Below are 15,250 nucleotides of genomic sequence, written 5' to 3' on the forward strand. Positions count from 1 at the left end.
GTCCGTGAGTTGGTTGTGTGTCCTTCTCTGGTTCTGAAACCTAGAAAATTCAGTTGGACCCCTGGGCAAATTAGCCAGCACCAAGTTTGCTGGGCATAAGGCTCACCCATGTGAAGAGATTATTTTCACATGACTTCTGCTGCCCCGGAGGCTGTTAATGAGTACTCAGGGCAGGCAAGCATCCCCAGATAGGTCCCAATCTCAAACATCTTGTTATCGCCCCTCTGGCTCAGAAGACACTGAGCCCAGAGCACATCTGGCTTTGCCATGTGACATGTGTGGCCATCAGCCCTAATAGATGCCATGAGTGTCTGAGGCCCTGGGCATATGTATCTGGGTCAGTTATGAAAATAACAGAGTGAACTAGCAACACCTCTTCATCTCCCCCAGAGTGTAAACACACACGAGTTTTCAGATTGCTTTCCACACATTCCCCACTGGGAACTCGGTCCCTTCCAGGCGACAGTAAAGAATCCCAAGTCTCCAGTTAAACCACAGCACACGGTGGGTTTGACAAACCCCACACAGGGTTTGGTCCAAGATCCTCCCATCTTCCCACAAACACATGAGCACACCTAGGACTCCAGAGAAGAATGCCAGGCCCCCCTTCTTGCCCCTGCCACAGCCCATGCGGCTGTCACCAGCAGACAGGTGACCCTGGAGCCTGCCAGGAAACTAATATGAGAGGTCACTGTTTGGGGGAGGGAGAAAAAGGCAATGAAATATACAGGAAAAAAAAATGTTTATTAAGTGCACCTTTTATGAAGCAGCTGGTAAAGCAGGATTGACCACATCACTCACCAGATGCGGGGACATGGAGGCACCACACAAAGTCCATGGAAGAAGAATACCAAGGAATTCACACTGTGTGCTAAGTGGCATCTCATTGCAATTGAATACAGAACAGTTACATGTTGAAGCCAGGATCATCATCCAGGCAGGCTGCACAGACATCCCTTTGTGCTTCCGGAATGGATGACTCTGATTTGTACCAAAAGGAGACCACGGATTTTTAAGTGTAGATTTTTTTTTTTTTTTTTTTTTTGCAGGGCCTAAATAACTCTCACAGTTTGCACACTAACTCCTCATGGTCAGAACAATGAAACATTCCAGAATATGCAGCATGCTCCAATTTAATACAACCTCCAGCCCTGAACATGGATTGTAAACAGGTTGGAAAATAGGAAGGGACATTGGGGATGCCAAGAGTGGGGTCTGAAGAAGGAGGACATAGGACACAGGGTTGGAGGAGTGTTTTAGAACCCTAGAGATGCTAGGCTTTGATTGGAAAAATAACAAGAATTGGTGAAAATATTCTCCCGTGGGATTGGGATGGGAGGTGCCAATCCAATGTTCCTGATGAAGTCAATCGTCACCTATGTCATAGAAACAGGTGTCAGGACCATAACAAGACCCAAGGTACCAGCTAGAGATTCCACACAGAATGACACAGCACCCCAGGAGGTTTCAATGTCCAAAACCTTACACCTCTGGGGATCCCCGGAACACTGTACCCCTGGTCAGAATATCTGAGCTACTGTTTCTTTGACCCCTGGTGACACCTGTTGGCTCTAAAGATGGCAGCTTCTCAGTGAACAGCAAGGATGAAGGACATCTTCAAGATGCAGATGCTAACAGACCCCAACCCTACTGCCAGTGTGCACCCAGGCCACCTGGGTAGTCTAGAACATGGGCACAAACACCCCAAAGCAGAATCCTGCTGGCTTCTCAAAGAACTGGCTGGTGGTAACGCTGCATGCATGAGGTGGACCACTGTGCAATGCCTCTGAGTCCAAAGATAACATCGCCTCCTGTCTCCAGCTGGTGCCAAGTAGCTTGCCTTTAATTGTAGATATTAAACATGGGCACTACAGCACACGGCTCCCTCCTCCCTGAACACCAGACTGTGCTAGCTCATACTTAAGTGTGCATGGGGGGGGGGGGCAAACACTGCAATGTGGCAGAAGAAAAATGTATTCAGAAATGGGAGTGTGGTAGAGTGGATCTGCAGATTCAAGGCTTTTTGGAAGTACCCTTGATATATCTCAGTAAGTCCATAATTAGGTCTGGGTATCTCAAAGGTGCTTCAGAGTACATAGTGACCAGCCACAGACAGAAAACCACTAGTCAATTGTGTCCTGTATTAATGACTGAAGGTATTTCTGAGACAGAGTTGTATCCTGCCCTCAAGGCTGAGAGAACATTTGAAATCATACTTACTGGATAAACAAAACCTTTAAGGCTCCTGGGGAATTGCTGTTCTAAAGAAAACGGGACACAGCAGCTGCAGAGCATCCCTTGGGCCTTTGTTAAAGGCAGATGGGAGTGATACCACGTTTCCCTGGCCAGAATAGAGCCAGCCTCTGCTGTAGACACTTCTCTTGTGGTGAGTCACAAGAGAAACAGCACTCGAGAAAAAGACCAAGAAATTCATCCATCATTTTGGTGTTCCCAGAACTTAGTGTGTGAACTTCTTTTTCTCACATTTTTAAATATATATAGTTTAGTGATTGTATGTGTGTGTGAGTGTCTGCTTGCATGTGTGTGTGTGAGTGTGAGTGTGTGTGTGTGTGTGTTGTACATCCATATGTACCTATAGAAACTAAAGGTTGACTTCAAATGCCTTCCTCTGTCACTCTCTTTCTTATTTTTTATTGACTTATTTATTTTGAGAGAGAGTCTTTTGTTGGACCTCAAATTGATCAGTCTCCTAGGCTGGCTGGTCAGCAAGTCTCTAGGATCCACGTGTCCTCACCCCCCAGGGATGAGGTTACAAACACCTGCCACTGAACCTGGCTTCTGCATGGATGATGGGCATCTCATCCTTGCTCAGCAAATACTGCTCTAAGTGAGCCATCTCCTCAGCCCCTGGTTCAGTGATTTTTAATATGCTCTCAAAATTGTGCACCCACCACACATTTCAAAGGATGTTAATCACCCCAATTCCCATTTCCTTTGGAATTTTGGATCAGTTTATCAATTTTTGCAGAAGCCAGCTAGGATTTTGATGAGGATTACATCAAATCTGTCCAACAATATTACATCTCTGATCCATCAGCATGAGGTGTCCCCATTTATTTCGTCTCCTTTAATTTCCTTCCATGGTATTTGCAGCTTTCGGGGCACAAGTCTTACGTTTCCTCTGTTAATCCTGACTCTCCCTTATTCACTCTGGCACATTTAAGGATGGAATCTCTTAAGTTAACTTTCCCATTGTTCACCAGAAGTCTAAGGAAATATGAAAGAGTTTTCTACATTGATCAGGCACTCTGTAACCTTGCTATTCAACTGTCAGCTCCAGAGTTGGGGGAGGGGACGGGCTACCTGCATGTGTGTTCCTTAGGGTCTCAAATGAACGGGTCAGTGTCATGTACAAACAGTTCTCCCCAGTCCTGTCTGTCTTGGAGGGCTCTCATTTATTTTTTTTTCCCAAATGTTTATCAAGCATCAGCTTCTTCAGCATTTCAGTCCATGTTCTCATTGCCTTCCTGAGCCAGGTGGCCTCCCAGTTCAGTCTCCACTTCCCGGTGTTTTCCTGCGACAAACTGGTCCCTGAGGATGCTAAGATCTGTCCACACAACTTGGGTCATGAGGAAATCAGCACCACTCTGCATCTGAGGCCTCATTTCCCATTCCTTGTCCCAGCCCACTGGTCACCAATCCGTGGCTTACTGCCTTTCACAAGATCCCAGGATAAACGAGTTAAAAAAAAAAAAAAGTAATAATAATGGAATGAAAGCCAGGTTCAGGAGAGCCCACCCACCACCCAGGAGCATTCCGGTTGGGGTAATAGAAGCACAGGTGGGAGCCCAGGCAACCCTCTGATGGCTGAGTGACTCTGTCATCTCCCATAGAGACATTTCCCCAACCCCAAGACAGAATATGCCCCACGCTCTAGCCACCTCAAGGAATAGAAGGACGCACACCAATAGGCACCTTATACAGCTCCATGCACGGCCACCAGGGGGCAGACCGGAGACCGCATAACCCCTGCCGCTGGCTGGCGTGGTGGGCTCACGCTGAAGATGGTTGAGAGCAGCTCCTCTGGCTGGAGCTGCGGCGACTCAGGACAAAGGTAGATGAGTTGCTCTTCTTGCTGACGCTTGTCTCTCCAGGCCGGCTGCCCTTCAGGTAACGGGCAGAGCAGCAGAGGAAGCGTTGCACAAGTTCGTGGAAGAGGTGGCCCGTGAAGAGCATGTAGATCCAAGGGTTGCAGCAGCTGTTGAGGCTGGCCAGGAGCATGGCGATGATGAAGGCAGAAGCTGCAGGGTGGGTCGGGAGGAAAGAAGAACAAGGGGTCACGCTGGGACCATCCCAGACCTGCCTGCTGCAGTGGCCATGGTTGTTCCCGCAACAGCCATCTCAGGTACCACAGACTGGATCACGAGAGAAAGACAAGGAACCAACCAGGCACAGCATGTCTTTCTTCCATAGCCTTGCTCAGGGTCCATTACCCGAATTAACTAGGGCTCGGTACAACCCCAAGTTACCTCATCCTCGCCCTTACCTCCAGCTTCCCCAGGCACTGAAGGCCTCTTTCCTTCAGCAGATGCTGTATTTATCTCGTCACTTTCTCCTTCATCCTTCACCCAGCAAATGCCTCAGTGCCTGCTACTCTGACACCAAAGAACACACGGGTGCCCAGGAGATGCCAGACCTCGTTTGCATAGCCCAGCCAGTACCAATCACTATATCTAATCACCATATCTCCCCAGGGCTTCAGTTCCTTCATCTTTACATGGGACAATGAGAATTCCCATCCTGTCTGGAAGCCAGCACGGTTCAAAAAGTGCCAGGTACATAGGCGTGCCCAGGAAGAGGTGGTGGCTGTGAGCACATGCCAGGCACCCCACTGGGCTCTGTGGACACCAGAATGAAGAGACAAACTGACTTCAAGCAGAAGGAATATTAAAAAAAAAAAATGAAATCTAGGTTTCTTTCACTAGCCTTAAGTCTGAAGAGTGGAGACTGTTTCTGACAAGAGATGAGTCTTGGTGCTTCTCTAGAAACCCAGCGGGGATAAACAGTGAGACAAGATTCTCTGCCTGGCTGCCATTTGCCAGGGAATACCCAGGATGGGGGCTGACAAACACACACACACACACACACACACACACACACACACACACACACACACACACATCGCTTTTCTACCTTTCAGAAACACTTCCAAAACTCACTCCAGAAGTCAAGATCTCAACCTGGGAAAGAGATCTCCCCTGGGAGGCAGGAGTGGCAAGACCTTGGTACAGAGAACAGAAGCTTGCTAGTGAAGTCCCCAGCAGCCATGGAAGAGAAGCGACTGGGAGGCCTGAGGGGTTCACAGAGTGGCAACCCCAGGGCACAGCAGCTCCTGAAAACCTGGATGAAATGCAAGTTCTCGGGCCCTTGGGAAGCACTCAGCAGTGGTGGAACAGGCCCTCGGGGGGTTCTGAATGGCAGCCAAATTTAAGAGCAACTAATCCAGTTCATTAGTATGCCCACTGGCACAAAAGCAAGCTACAATAGACAAAAAAAAAAAAAAGATTCTTGCAAAAAGTGTTTTCAGAAATCCAAACTGGAACATCTAATCCCTAAATAAAAACAGTAACAAACAGAGGACAACAGAGAAAGAAAAGCCAATATGATCAGATTCCTTTTTTTTTTTTTTTTTTTTTTGGTTTTTCGAGACAGGATTTCTCTGTGTAGTTTTGGTGCCTGTCCTGGATCTTGCTCTGTAGACCAGGCTACTCTCGATCTCACAGAGATCCGCCTGGCTCTGCCTCCCAAGTGCTGGAATTAAAGGCATATGCCACCACTGCCCAGCCAGATTCCTTATTTTTATGAAAGGGGATTTTCTATTTGCTTCTGTTTGCCTGGGTAAAGAGAAGAAGAAGCGAAATAGTGGTGAGATGCCTTAAGGTTAAAATCACCCACAAGACTAAAAATAGACTATGGTCAAATCATAAAAGAGGCAAAAATCAATAAAGGCCAAACAAACACAATGAAACAAACCATCAGCCCCAGAGAAGACGGAGATGAAATGAGAGGGAATCTCATAGCCAGACCCAAAGGCTCCAGCCTGGCTGGGTAGAGTACAAAGTATAGGCTGAGCAGACCTGATGAGGAAATCCAGCATTTCAAGTGCTCCCAAGTTAGAAAGTTTTTGTGTGTTGACGTGATTCCCCAATTGGAAAGTGCCACACCCGACCTCGTGTGATATGTCAGCCAAAACCCAACAGCACTAAAAACCCTGTGTACAATTCCCTTTGGGCTGCATGTGCATAGTGTACATGTGGCACGTATGAATTTCATGGTTAGACTCAGGTCCCACCCCCAAGACAGATGATTGCCTATGTGCAAATATTCCAAAATCCAGACAAACACCGGTGGGTCTAGGTGTTTGGAATATGGATCTTCTCCCTGAATAATCTTGGTGGGTTACCTGAAGCCACTGACATCATGGTTATGCATTCAGAATGACCGAAGCACGAAAACATTGTCGGCCCATGTCAGGGTGCTTCTCCAATGGGGCAAGACCATGCAGGCAGGCTGGATCAGCACCTCTGTCCATGGCTTCCCAGGAAGGTGCAGCTCCTAGAGCGGCCGGCACCCCGGTTTACAGAGGAGGGGAGTGAGTGTTAGAGAAGGAAGGGGACTCCCCCACCCGAGGACACACACCACACCTTTCCACCCAAAAGTAATGGAGCTGGCTCCTTTTGAAAACAGGTTCCCATTCTTGTGGTCTGAAAAGGCTCCTGTTAGCAGATCTCAGCTCCAAAGCCAAGGCTGCCTGAGCAAGTGCACACAGGCAGTGTGGACCACAGAGAGAATATCCCTGTTCCTAGGACAAATACAGAGTCCCTAGAGGTGAGTGCCGGGGAGAGGACTTCGATACCTCCAAATGGGATCATTATCCTTCTCCCCAAGTATGGACCCAGAAGTCAGCAGACCGTGACTCATGGGCTAAAGTCTGCCTGCACTGTGTTTATCAATAAAATTTTATTAGAATGTATCTATGGCCATCCATTCACAGGTTTTCTATGGCTGCTTTTGCACTTCAGGGGCAGAGTTGAACAATTGTGAACAAGACCTTGAACCCCAAAGCCGAACAAATTGGTCATCTGACCCCAAATGGAGAGAAAAAAATTAGGCAGTCCTTGATGAAATGCCTATAGGAAGGGCAGGTGTTAAAGGGTAGATACTGAGCTGGGCGGGGGTAGTGCACACCTTAGATCCCAGCACTCGGGAGGCAGAGCCAGGCGGAGCTCGGTGAGTTCAAGGCCAGCCTGGTCTACAGAGTGAGTTCCAGGACAGGCACCAAAACTACACAGAGAAACCCTGTCTCAAAAACAACAACAACAACAACAACGTAGATACTGAGGGCTCCGGAGTGGGGTGCAGACCCCAGAGCAATGCACTTAGGGCAGTGTGGGCCACAAAAAGAAGCTCCTCCTCACACTACACTTAACAGAATCAAATTGTGCCTTTGGTTCTGAGTCACACAGATCTGGACAAGGATCTGGCTCCATATTTTGGAGCTGTGTGTTCTTGGGGAAGTTACTCAACATCTCTGTACCTCTGTTTCCTCATGAGATGGGAAGCCAAAGCTCTCCTCCTCCTAGGAATGTAGTGAGACTGATTGGCTGACAAACAAGCGTGGTTCAGAATTCAAATTCCTCAACAGCAAGCACAGCCTCCACATCATCACCTCCCTGCTGCAACATGGGGACGTCCTTCATGCACACGTTGCTTTAGTAATTCCCAACAGAGTTAGCCTCCTGCATAGGAAACAGGCATGCTTGTATTCCCTGGGCTGGGGCGTGTCTAGGAATGTGAAGCACCCTGGGTGGGGCAAAGACACAAGACCCCATAGCTGAGCGTCTTGAAGCTCCACGGCCATATGGCTGTGTCTGTCACCGACTGATTCCAGAGCGTGGCTCTTGGGCCAAGAACATCAGGAGACACGTAGAGAAGACACTTGTGCTGGCATAAGAGGCCCATACCCTGAAGCCTGCATGGTCAAAGTGCCCAACTCTACCAGCTCGTCAGTTTCTGGAAGGTTTACGCACCTTGACGTGGGCTCTCAGCTCCACCACAGAACAAATCACTCGCAGTGGACACAAGCACCCTTGGCTCTCACTGTTTTTCTCAGTGCCCGGGAAATATCCAGCCTTGTACTGCAGCTTTGGGGGACCTACATGGCTGGGAAAAGCCAAGACTTTCTTCAGCTGGGGCATAAGCCAGGACTCACCTGTGTGAGCACGTGTGCAGCCCTGCCCTCTCCCTTCTGCGTACCAGCCTTACCTCCTGGAAGTCCAGGCCCACATCATCCCTCGATGCTCCCCCACACTGAGATCCTGCCCGTGTTTATCTTCTTTCCCAACACACAGACTAGTTACGGAAAGCTGGCAGGGACATCCAGGCTACAGCCTGTCCGCAGGCTATATGCAGCCCAGGAAAGCTATGAATGCAGACCTACACAGTTTTAAACTTACTGAAGACACCACACAATTTTTTTTTTGAAGCTTGACAGTGCACTACACAAGTATGAACTCTGTCAATGACAACACCATGTCTCAGTGTCACACAAAATAAACATATGTATGTTCTCAAAACCTGCAGGCTGTGAATTGGACATCCTTGAAATCTAAACATGTAACCCGAGACAATTTTCTCCTTGGTCGGGTGCTGACCAGAAAAACCAAAAGGCTGGACACATCTTCAGTCTAGGGGTGCTGACTGACCTATCTCTGCCTTTAGGCAAGTCTAGTAGACTGTAAGATGCTGTGGTCTCACCCCACAAGAAGAGGATGCTGCAGTCTCATCCCTTCAGGAAGAGGATGCTGAGGCCTCACCCATTCGAAAAGAGGATGATGTGGTCCCACCTCTTTAAGAGGGGAATGCTGCCGTCTCAACCCTTCAGGACTCACAGCTCACCCTTCAGCTGCCAGAGTGCAGGCTGCTCAGTGCTCACAGCGGGGGGGGGGGGGGGGGGGGGGGGGGGGCTCTTGTTGCCTCTGGACAAAGGAGTGGCCACATTTCAGGAATGCTCAGTGAGTCAAGATGCTCCAAGGCCAGGAACCCAGCCTACATCTAACTTCATTGAAGGGAGATCCCAGATTGCAAGATCCTTGAAAGCCTAGTCTCCTGCCACGTTTCCCAGAAGACAGAGACATCATGGAATGAGGACAGAGATAAGAGAGATCCAGAGGCCAGGATGGAGGCATGCACAAAAGTCACCTGGGAGCAGACATGGTTCACAGAAGGAGACCTGAGCCCAGAGAAACTACCCTGAGGAGGGAGGTGTCTGGAAGACAGGACCTCTCCCAAACCTGGACACTGAAGGAAAGTGGGAAAGGGTCTTAAAGCCAGTGTGAAAAGACTTCCATTGCTGTGGCTGATGGTAAAGGATAAAAGATGGCCGTCAGCTGTTGTCATGTGTGTAAGTCCATGGTCAGGGGTTCTGATCAGAGGTCAGTTAAAGAAACTGCCCTTAGTTCCTTTCCTCTAGCGCTTCTCAAAAATTAAAATAAAAGAAGGAAAAACAGAGCCCTGGGATTGGATGTATACGTGAGAGAAACCCAAGAGATTCCATCTGGGGAAACTTTCACTGCTGGCAACGTAATTAGCCCAACAGGGTAGGTTTCTGCAAAAAGGATGAGCAGGCCTTCAGGGGACTGTCCAGAAAAGCCAGCTATCAAATTCTGTCTTCCTCTCTCCTGAAGTGAAAACCATGCTCTCCCCATGAGCAGAGGTCCTGGCAGGCGCCCAGGCTATTGACCTGGTCTGGTTGGTCCCCGCCAGAAAGGAACGAGGAGAGGAAGTGCTGGGCCATCCACTTGCCCAGGACCTACCTGGGGGAGGAAGAGATCAAACATCTATCTGGCCTCGGAATCCAGTTCATTTAACCTTGCCAGAATCAAGCTGGCGCTGGGGACCCACGTTGACTCATCAAGTTCCTGGGCACAGGGATTCACACACTGGGTGAAATGACCAGCTCTGAGCTAAATGAGAGTGGCAGCATCTGAGGGAGAGGCTGGGTGGACTAGGGTCTGGGGACACCTGCAAGTGGGGGCTCCCACTACGTGGTAATGGGCAGAAGCAACCACACATCACTAGCCAGGGTCTGGTGCTGGGCGCCTGTGCATGTGACTCACGGCGCGCGTGGGGGGGGGGGTGGCGCAGTAGGTTGTGGAGGGACAGCACCAGGCTTTCTATCGCCACCAGACCAGCTTCGCTCACACCCCTATAACCCCCCCCCTTTTTTGGACTTCCCGGCACTCACTATGCCCTGCACTGAGGGCCCAGATTAGCCCAGGACAGCTGGTAGGCAGCTGGCCACGGCCGCCACAGGCTGTGTTGTTCCTGAGGCAATCCAGGCATTCACACACTGTGCAAACAAAGGCTTATGGCTCCCCTCCTCTGACTCGCATTCACCAGCAGCTTCCTAAAATCCCCACCCAGGAAGCCAGACTCCTGGGCAAGGCCTCCCCCAGAATATGTAGAGCCTAGGGGGTGCGGGGAGAGTCCCTATCACTACGGGGACTTGTAGGGTATAGTAGGAGGGTTCTGACAGGCCCTTCAAAATATCCCTTCTACATGTATGTTAACATCAAGATGGAGTCCCAGGATACGCCACGGGATGAATCTTTGCAAAGACTGACCTTTCACAACCACGATTCTTCTAGAACTCTCTGTGGTATTCTAGCTCCATGCATTTCAGGGCTGTGAGGAGCACCTGGGGTTACTGAGGTTAAAATGGCCTTTGTTCAGGCTCTGGTCGCATCTGGGCAACATGTGAGGGTGGTGGGCTCAGATGAAGAAGAAAGATGAAGGAGGAAGATGAAGATCTTCCTGCATGTTCCCTATTCTCAAGGAACAGGAAGCACATGGGAGGCACATGGCAGGTTTAGGTCACAGACTATGTCTTAAAGTTCTGCTACTCAAAGTGTGGTGGCCGGCTGCATGGGTACCACTTAGCATCACCTGTACAGGTACCAAAGATGCAGGCTCTGAGGCTCCACCCCCAGTATGCCCAGTCAGACCAGCCTTTCAACCAGGATCTCAGTGATTTTTGTACAACTAAAATGCTTTCCAACTAGCCCCAACTCATATGGGTAGAGAATGGGAAGAAATAATAAAGAAACAGTCTATGCTTCCAACTATGAAATGTGAACCTGCTTCTTTGTACAGTAAACTCCTATTCAGCTCTCAGAAACCTTTTCAAACCCTGCTTCCTCTCTGAAACCCTCCTGATTATTCCCCCAGGGAAACAGAGTCAGCCACTGCCTCCTACGAACATTCACTTTACATGGTAAATGAATGCTTCTAGTGTGGAATCATCCCATCATGTTCTCATTTTTTTTTTAATACTTCGTGGCTGGGGACTCGGTCCCATTTGTGGCCATGTCCCTAGCTGCAAGCAGAAACTGGAAAATAAGAAGAGGTCGATAAGGGACTGACCTGAATTGAAGCATGAAATTAGCAGACAGGAAGCCTTGATAAATCAGCCACCTCCTCTAGCACATCAGAAAGGCAGAAAAGACAATCTCCCTGCTAGATGACAGGACATGGCCTGCTAACACGGTGCCTGGACTCAAATGCAATTCCCTCTGGGAAAATTAAGTTCACACTCGGATAGTGAGGTGAATGGGGAGAGAGAACAAGCGAGAGAGATTGCTCAGGTGCGAGGTGTGGCCAAGCGGACAGAAGCCTGGCACAGAGCGCCATCTCCTGGCCATCCAGTGGCTAGGACCGAGGGAGCAAGCAGCCCAGGAAGAGGACACTGGACACCTGGTCTCTTCCTCTCTCCCTCACCAAGGGTCCAGCTGGGACACTTCTGAGACCAGAGCTAGGCCATCCCCACCAGCCTTCCCCCCTGTAGGGAAGCCAGACGCTCCCCCCTCCACTTTTACCCTGCTTCTCAGCATCCCAGGCCAGCCAGCCAGCCGCCACCCACTGCCACAGCCCACCCTGCTAACCCTGCTCCCAAAACCACTCCCACCTCTCGCTGGCTCCCTAAAGCCCCGGCACTTGTTAAAATTTGCTTCTTATTTTCCAGAAGCAAACAATGTATTAGGCTGAGGAGACGGCTCAGCTGTTAAAGTGTTTGCCTTCCAAGAACGAGGACCTGAGTTAGATCGCCAGCAACCATGGTGAAAAGCCAGCACAGTGGTACATGCTTGTAACCTCACTGCTGAGGAGATGGAATTGGAAACAGGGGATCTGACTGGGACCAGGCAGCCTAACTGAATCAGTGGGTTCCAGGCCAGTGAGAGACACTGACTCAAAAAACCAGCAGAAGGCACCTGAGCCACTGCATAAGGTTGACCTCTGGCTTCCATACGCACATGCATACAAGTGTATGAGAACCTATACACGCATGCATAACCACTCATACACATGCACCCACTCTCACGTGAACATAGCATGCACACACTCATGAACCAACACCCACACAAGCAAACATACAACATATGCACATACATATGAACATACACATACACACACAGATACATGCCCAAATTCAAATGAACTAACACCTACGTAAGCAAACACACAATGCATACATATACATGCACCTACACCAACATGAACACACATGCATACACAAAGACAAACAAAATTATACAACACACACATGAACATACATATGGACACACAACACTTACACATATAAACACATACTAACATGAATACACAAATATAGAGGTTCACTCACAAGCCCACACCCACCTACATAAACAAACATACACACACACACCAACATGAACACACATACAAACACACCTTCACTTATGCACCCACACCCGTATGAACACGTGTGCATACACACAGACATGTACCGACACACATACATGCAGGCACTCACATGTATAATAAGCATACACAATCACATACACACAAGGTGATCTGTTCCAAACTACCAAGAGTGGTGAGGTGAAAGGTCATGCTTGTAGCCAAGAAGGCAGAGATGGGAAGAGACAGGGAAACGCAGATGATGAGGGCTGAGGCTAAGGCAGCAGAGGCTGTGCAAGGCTTTAGGGGTCCCAGCAATGGGGCAGGGTTGACATGGTCAGATGGGATGGGGTGAGCCTGGATGTCAGGATGATGGGACCAGCCAGGCAGTGTCTCCTCTGTCTCTGTGGGTCTAAACCAGCATTTTGTCAAGTGCTTGGAAAATCCTGATGCTGAGGTTTCCCTCAGTGGGTGCAGTGGGGCTAAGGGGGGAAATTCAGCCTGTCTGTCTCCAGTGGGAGACTCCATGGGGTCAGATCCTGGCCCTGCTATTGACTCGGCACCAATCTTGAAGGCATTTCTCAGAGCATCGGTCTCCTCGTGTTCAGGCTGGGCATATCTACATGCTGAGTTGGGTGAGAACTGGAGAATCTGGACACACACAGGTGACACACAGGTGAGCATTCATCTACCTCCTCACTTAGCCCAAACTAATGCCCAGAAAGGGAGTCTTGCTCCATCCTGGCTGTTATTCCTGTTGCTTAGACAGGAATGGCCGTGACACTATTGAGAGGCCTCAGGCCCTCAGGTGGCAACAGGTCTCTGGTAGGGACTTGCTCCTTCCTGTGCTTGAGGACTTCTGTCAGCAGGGTCTAATGAAGTCTAGGGGCTCCCCTTACAGCCCTGGCACTAGGAGGAGCCTTTGGGTGCTCTTGGCTTCTAGCTTGCCCAGAACAAGGAGGTGGGGTAAAAGCAAGCAGGCTGCAGGCCCAGCCCCATTCCAGGCTCTGTGGAGGGTATGCTGTGGCCCAGCCTGTAGACTTAGCCTCCCAAATCTAAGGTCTCCCAAGCTGCAGGCTAGCTTCCAGATCCAAGGCCTCCGTGCGGCCTTTACCTCCTCACTGCTCCCAGCCCACTCAGACACCTGTCAAATGGGAAAGTCTCCGGAGTAAGCCTCCACTCACCAGTTTTCTTTCCAACCATTAATGAAGCCTCTGGGAGCTGGAGGCCTAAAGTCACTTGCAGCAGAACCCAGGGAAACAGCACAATACAAGCCCAAAGCACAGAAGTGCTCACAACCACCCTCCTCACAACCACCCTCCTCCAGGAGCCGAGACAGCTGAGAACTGTCCGTCAGATTGTGATGTATAACCTGCAGAATCAAGCTGGAGGGTCCACCTTCCCCGTGGCTTTCCACAGGGCTAGGCCACTGAAGAGCCAGGCCCTCCAAGGTGTTCCCACCACTGCCACTACAGGCACTGAAGTGGCCTCATCCTCAGAGGTAGACACGGAGGGTCAAGGGACAAACGGTCCCCTGACCCAGCGTCTCAGAGTCAGTCAGTGCGGGAGGCAGGGCCAGATGTCATGTGTGATGGTCGACTCTCATTTTCAACTTGACAGGATTTAGTCACTTAGGAGATACACCTCTGGACAGGTCTGTGAGGGTGACGTTTCCAGGTTTACATGGGGATGGAAGACCCACCCTGAAGGTGGGTGGCACCGTCCATAGGCTGGGGCCTGGACCGAATAAGGAGAATCCGAGCTGGGCAACAGCACTCATCTCCATCTGCCTTCGGCCAGTGGGTGCAATGTGACCAGCCCCCTCACCACTTCTGTTCCACGTCCCCCCCATGACTGTCCCCTCACACTGTGAGCCAAAGTCAGTCCTTCTTCCTTAAAAAGCTTTTGTCACAGAGACAAGAAAATTACCAATATAGCCAGCATCCCCCAGGCTTGCCCTGAGAGGTGCCCATCTAGCATCTGCAGCCATTGGTGTTGGAGGTCCCTCTGTACCACATGGGTTAAGAATCTCCAGCTCTGCTGAGGAAGCAGCTAGGCCTGAGGCCTTATTTAGGAACTCCCACTTCAGTCTTACACCTTGCTCGGCTCCCTAGCCACGGCCCTTCCTACGAACCCTGGTTCAGGAAACCCCAGCTCCAGTTGTTGCTCTGCTCAGACTTTATGTCCCAGTAGAAGTGCCTTCCCTTTTCTGGGCCTTTGGAACGTGTGAGCAGAGGCCACACAATGGACAGAATCCACACAGCAATCTTTGCCCTGACTACCACAGGCCATCAATAAATGCCGAGTGATAGGTGTCCTGGCCACTATGGAGCAAAACAGGAGGGCTCTGTGAATCCAGGGGTCTGTGGTTTCCAGAAAAGAACAGAGCTGTGAAACTCAGGTCACCTGCATGGAGAACCTAGCTTCCCAAGCAGAGGGATTTGGTGTTGAGAACCAGTGGTGATTATATCCACAATACCATTTTGCACCATCTAGGAGCAGAGCAGCTAAGTCCTTTCTGGCAGGTCTG

At 49.9% G+C, this 15,250-nt stretch overlaps 1 protein-coding gene across 8 annotated transcripts in view; it reads right to left on the reverse strand.

Annotated features, from left to right (window-relative positions):
• Nucleotides 1–725: 725 nt before the first annotated feature.
• Nucleotides 726–15,250, reverse strand: part of Oxtr (oxytocin receptor) — a 40,316-nt gene continuing 25,791 nt past the window's right edge. For all 8 annotated transcript variants that reach the window (XM_076567580.1, XM_076567582.1, XM_042273769.2 and 5 more), the window contains one exon: nt 726–4,262. In XM_076567580.1, coding sequence (XP_076423695.1) covers nt 4,015–4,262 — 248 coding nt within the window. In that variant the 3' untranslated portion in view covers nt 726–4,014. The remainder of the gene's footprint in view (nt 4,263–15,250) is intronic.

Source organism: Peromyscus maniculatus, chromosome 3 (assembly GCF_049852395.1).
Source record: "Peromyscus maniculatus bairdii isolate BWxNUB_F1_BW_parent chromosome 3, HU_Pman_BW_mat_3.1, whole genome shotgun sequence".
Lineage (NCBI taxonomy): Eukaryota > Metazoa > Chordata > Mammalia > Rodentia > Cricetidae > Peromyscus > Peromyscus maniculatus.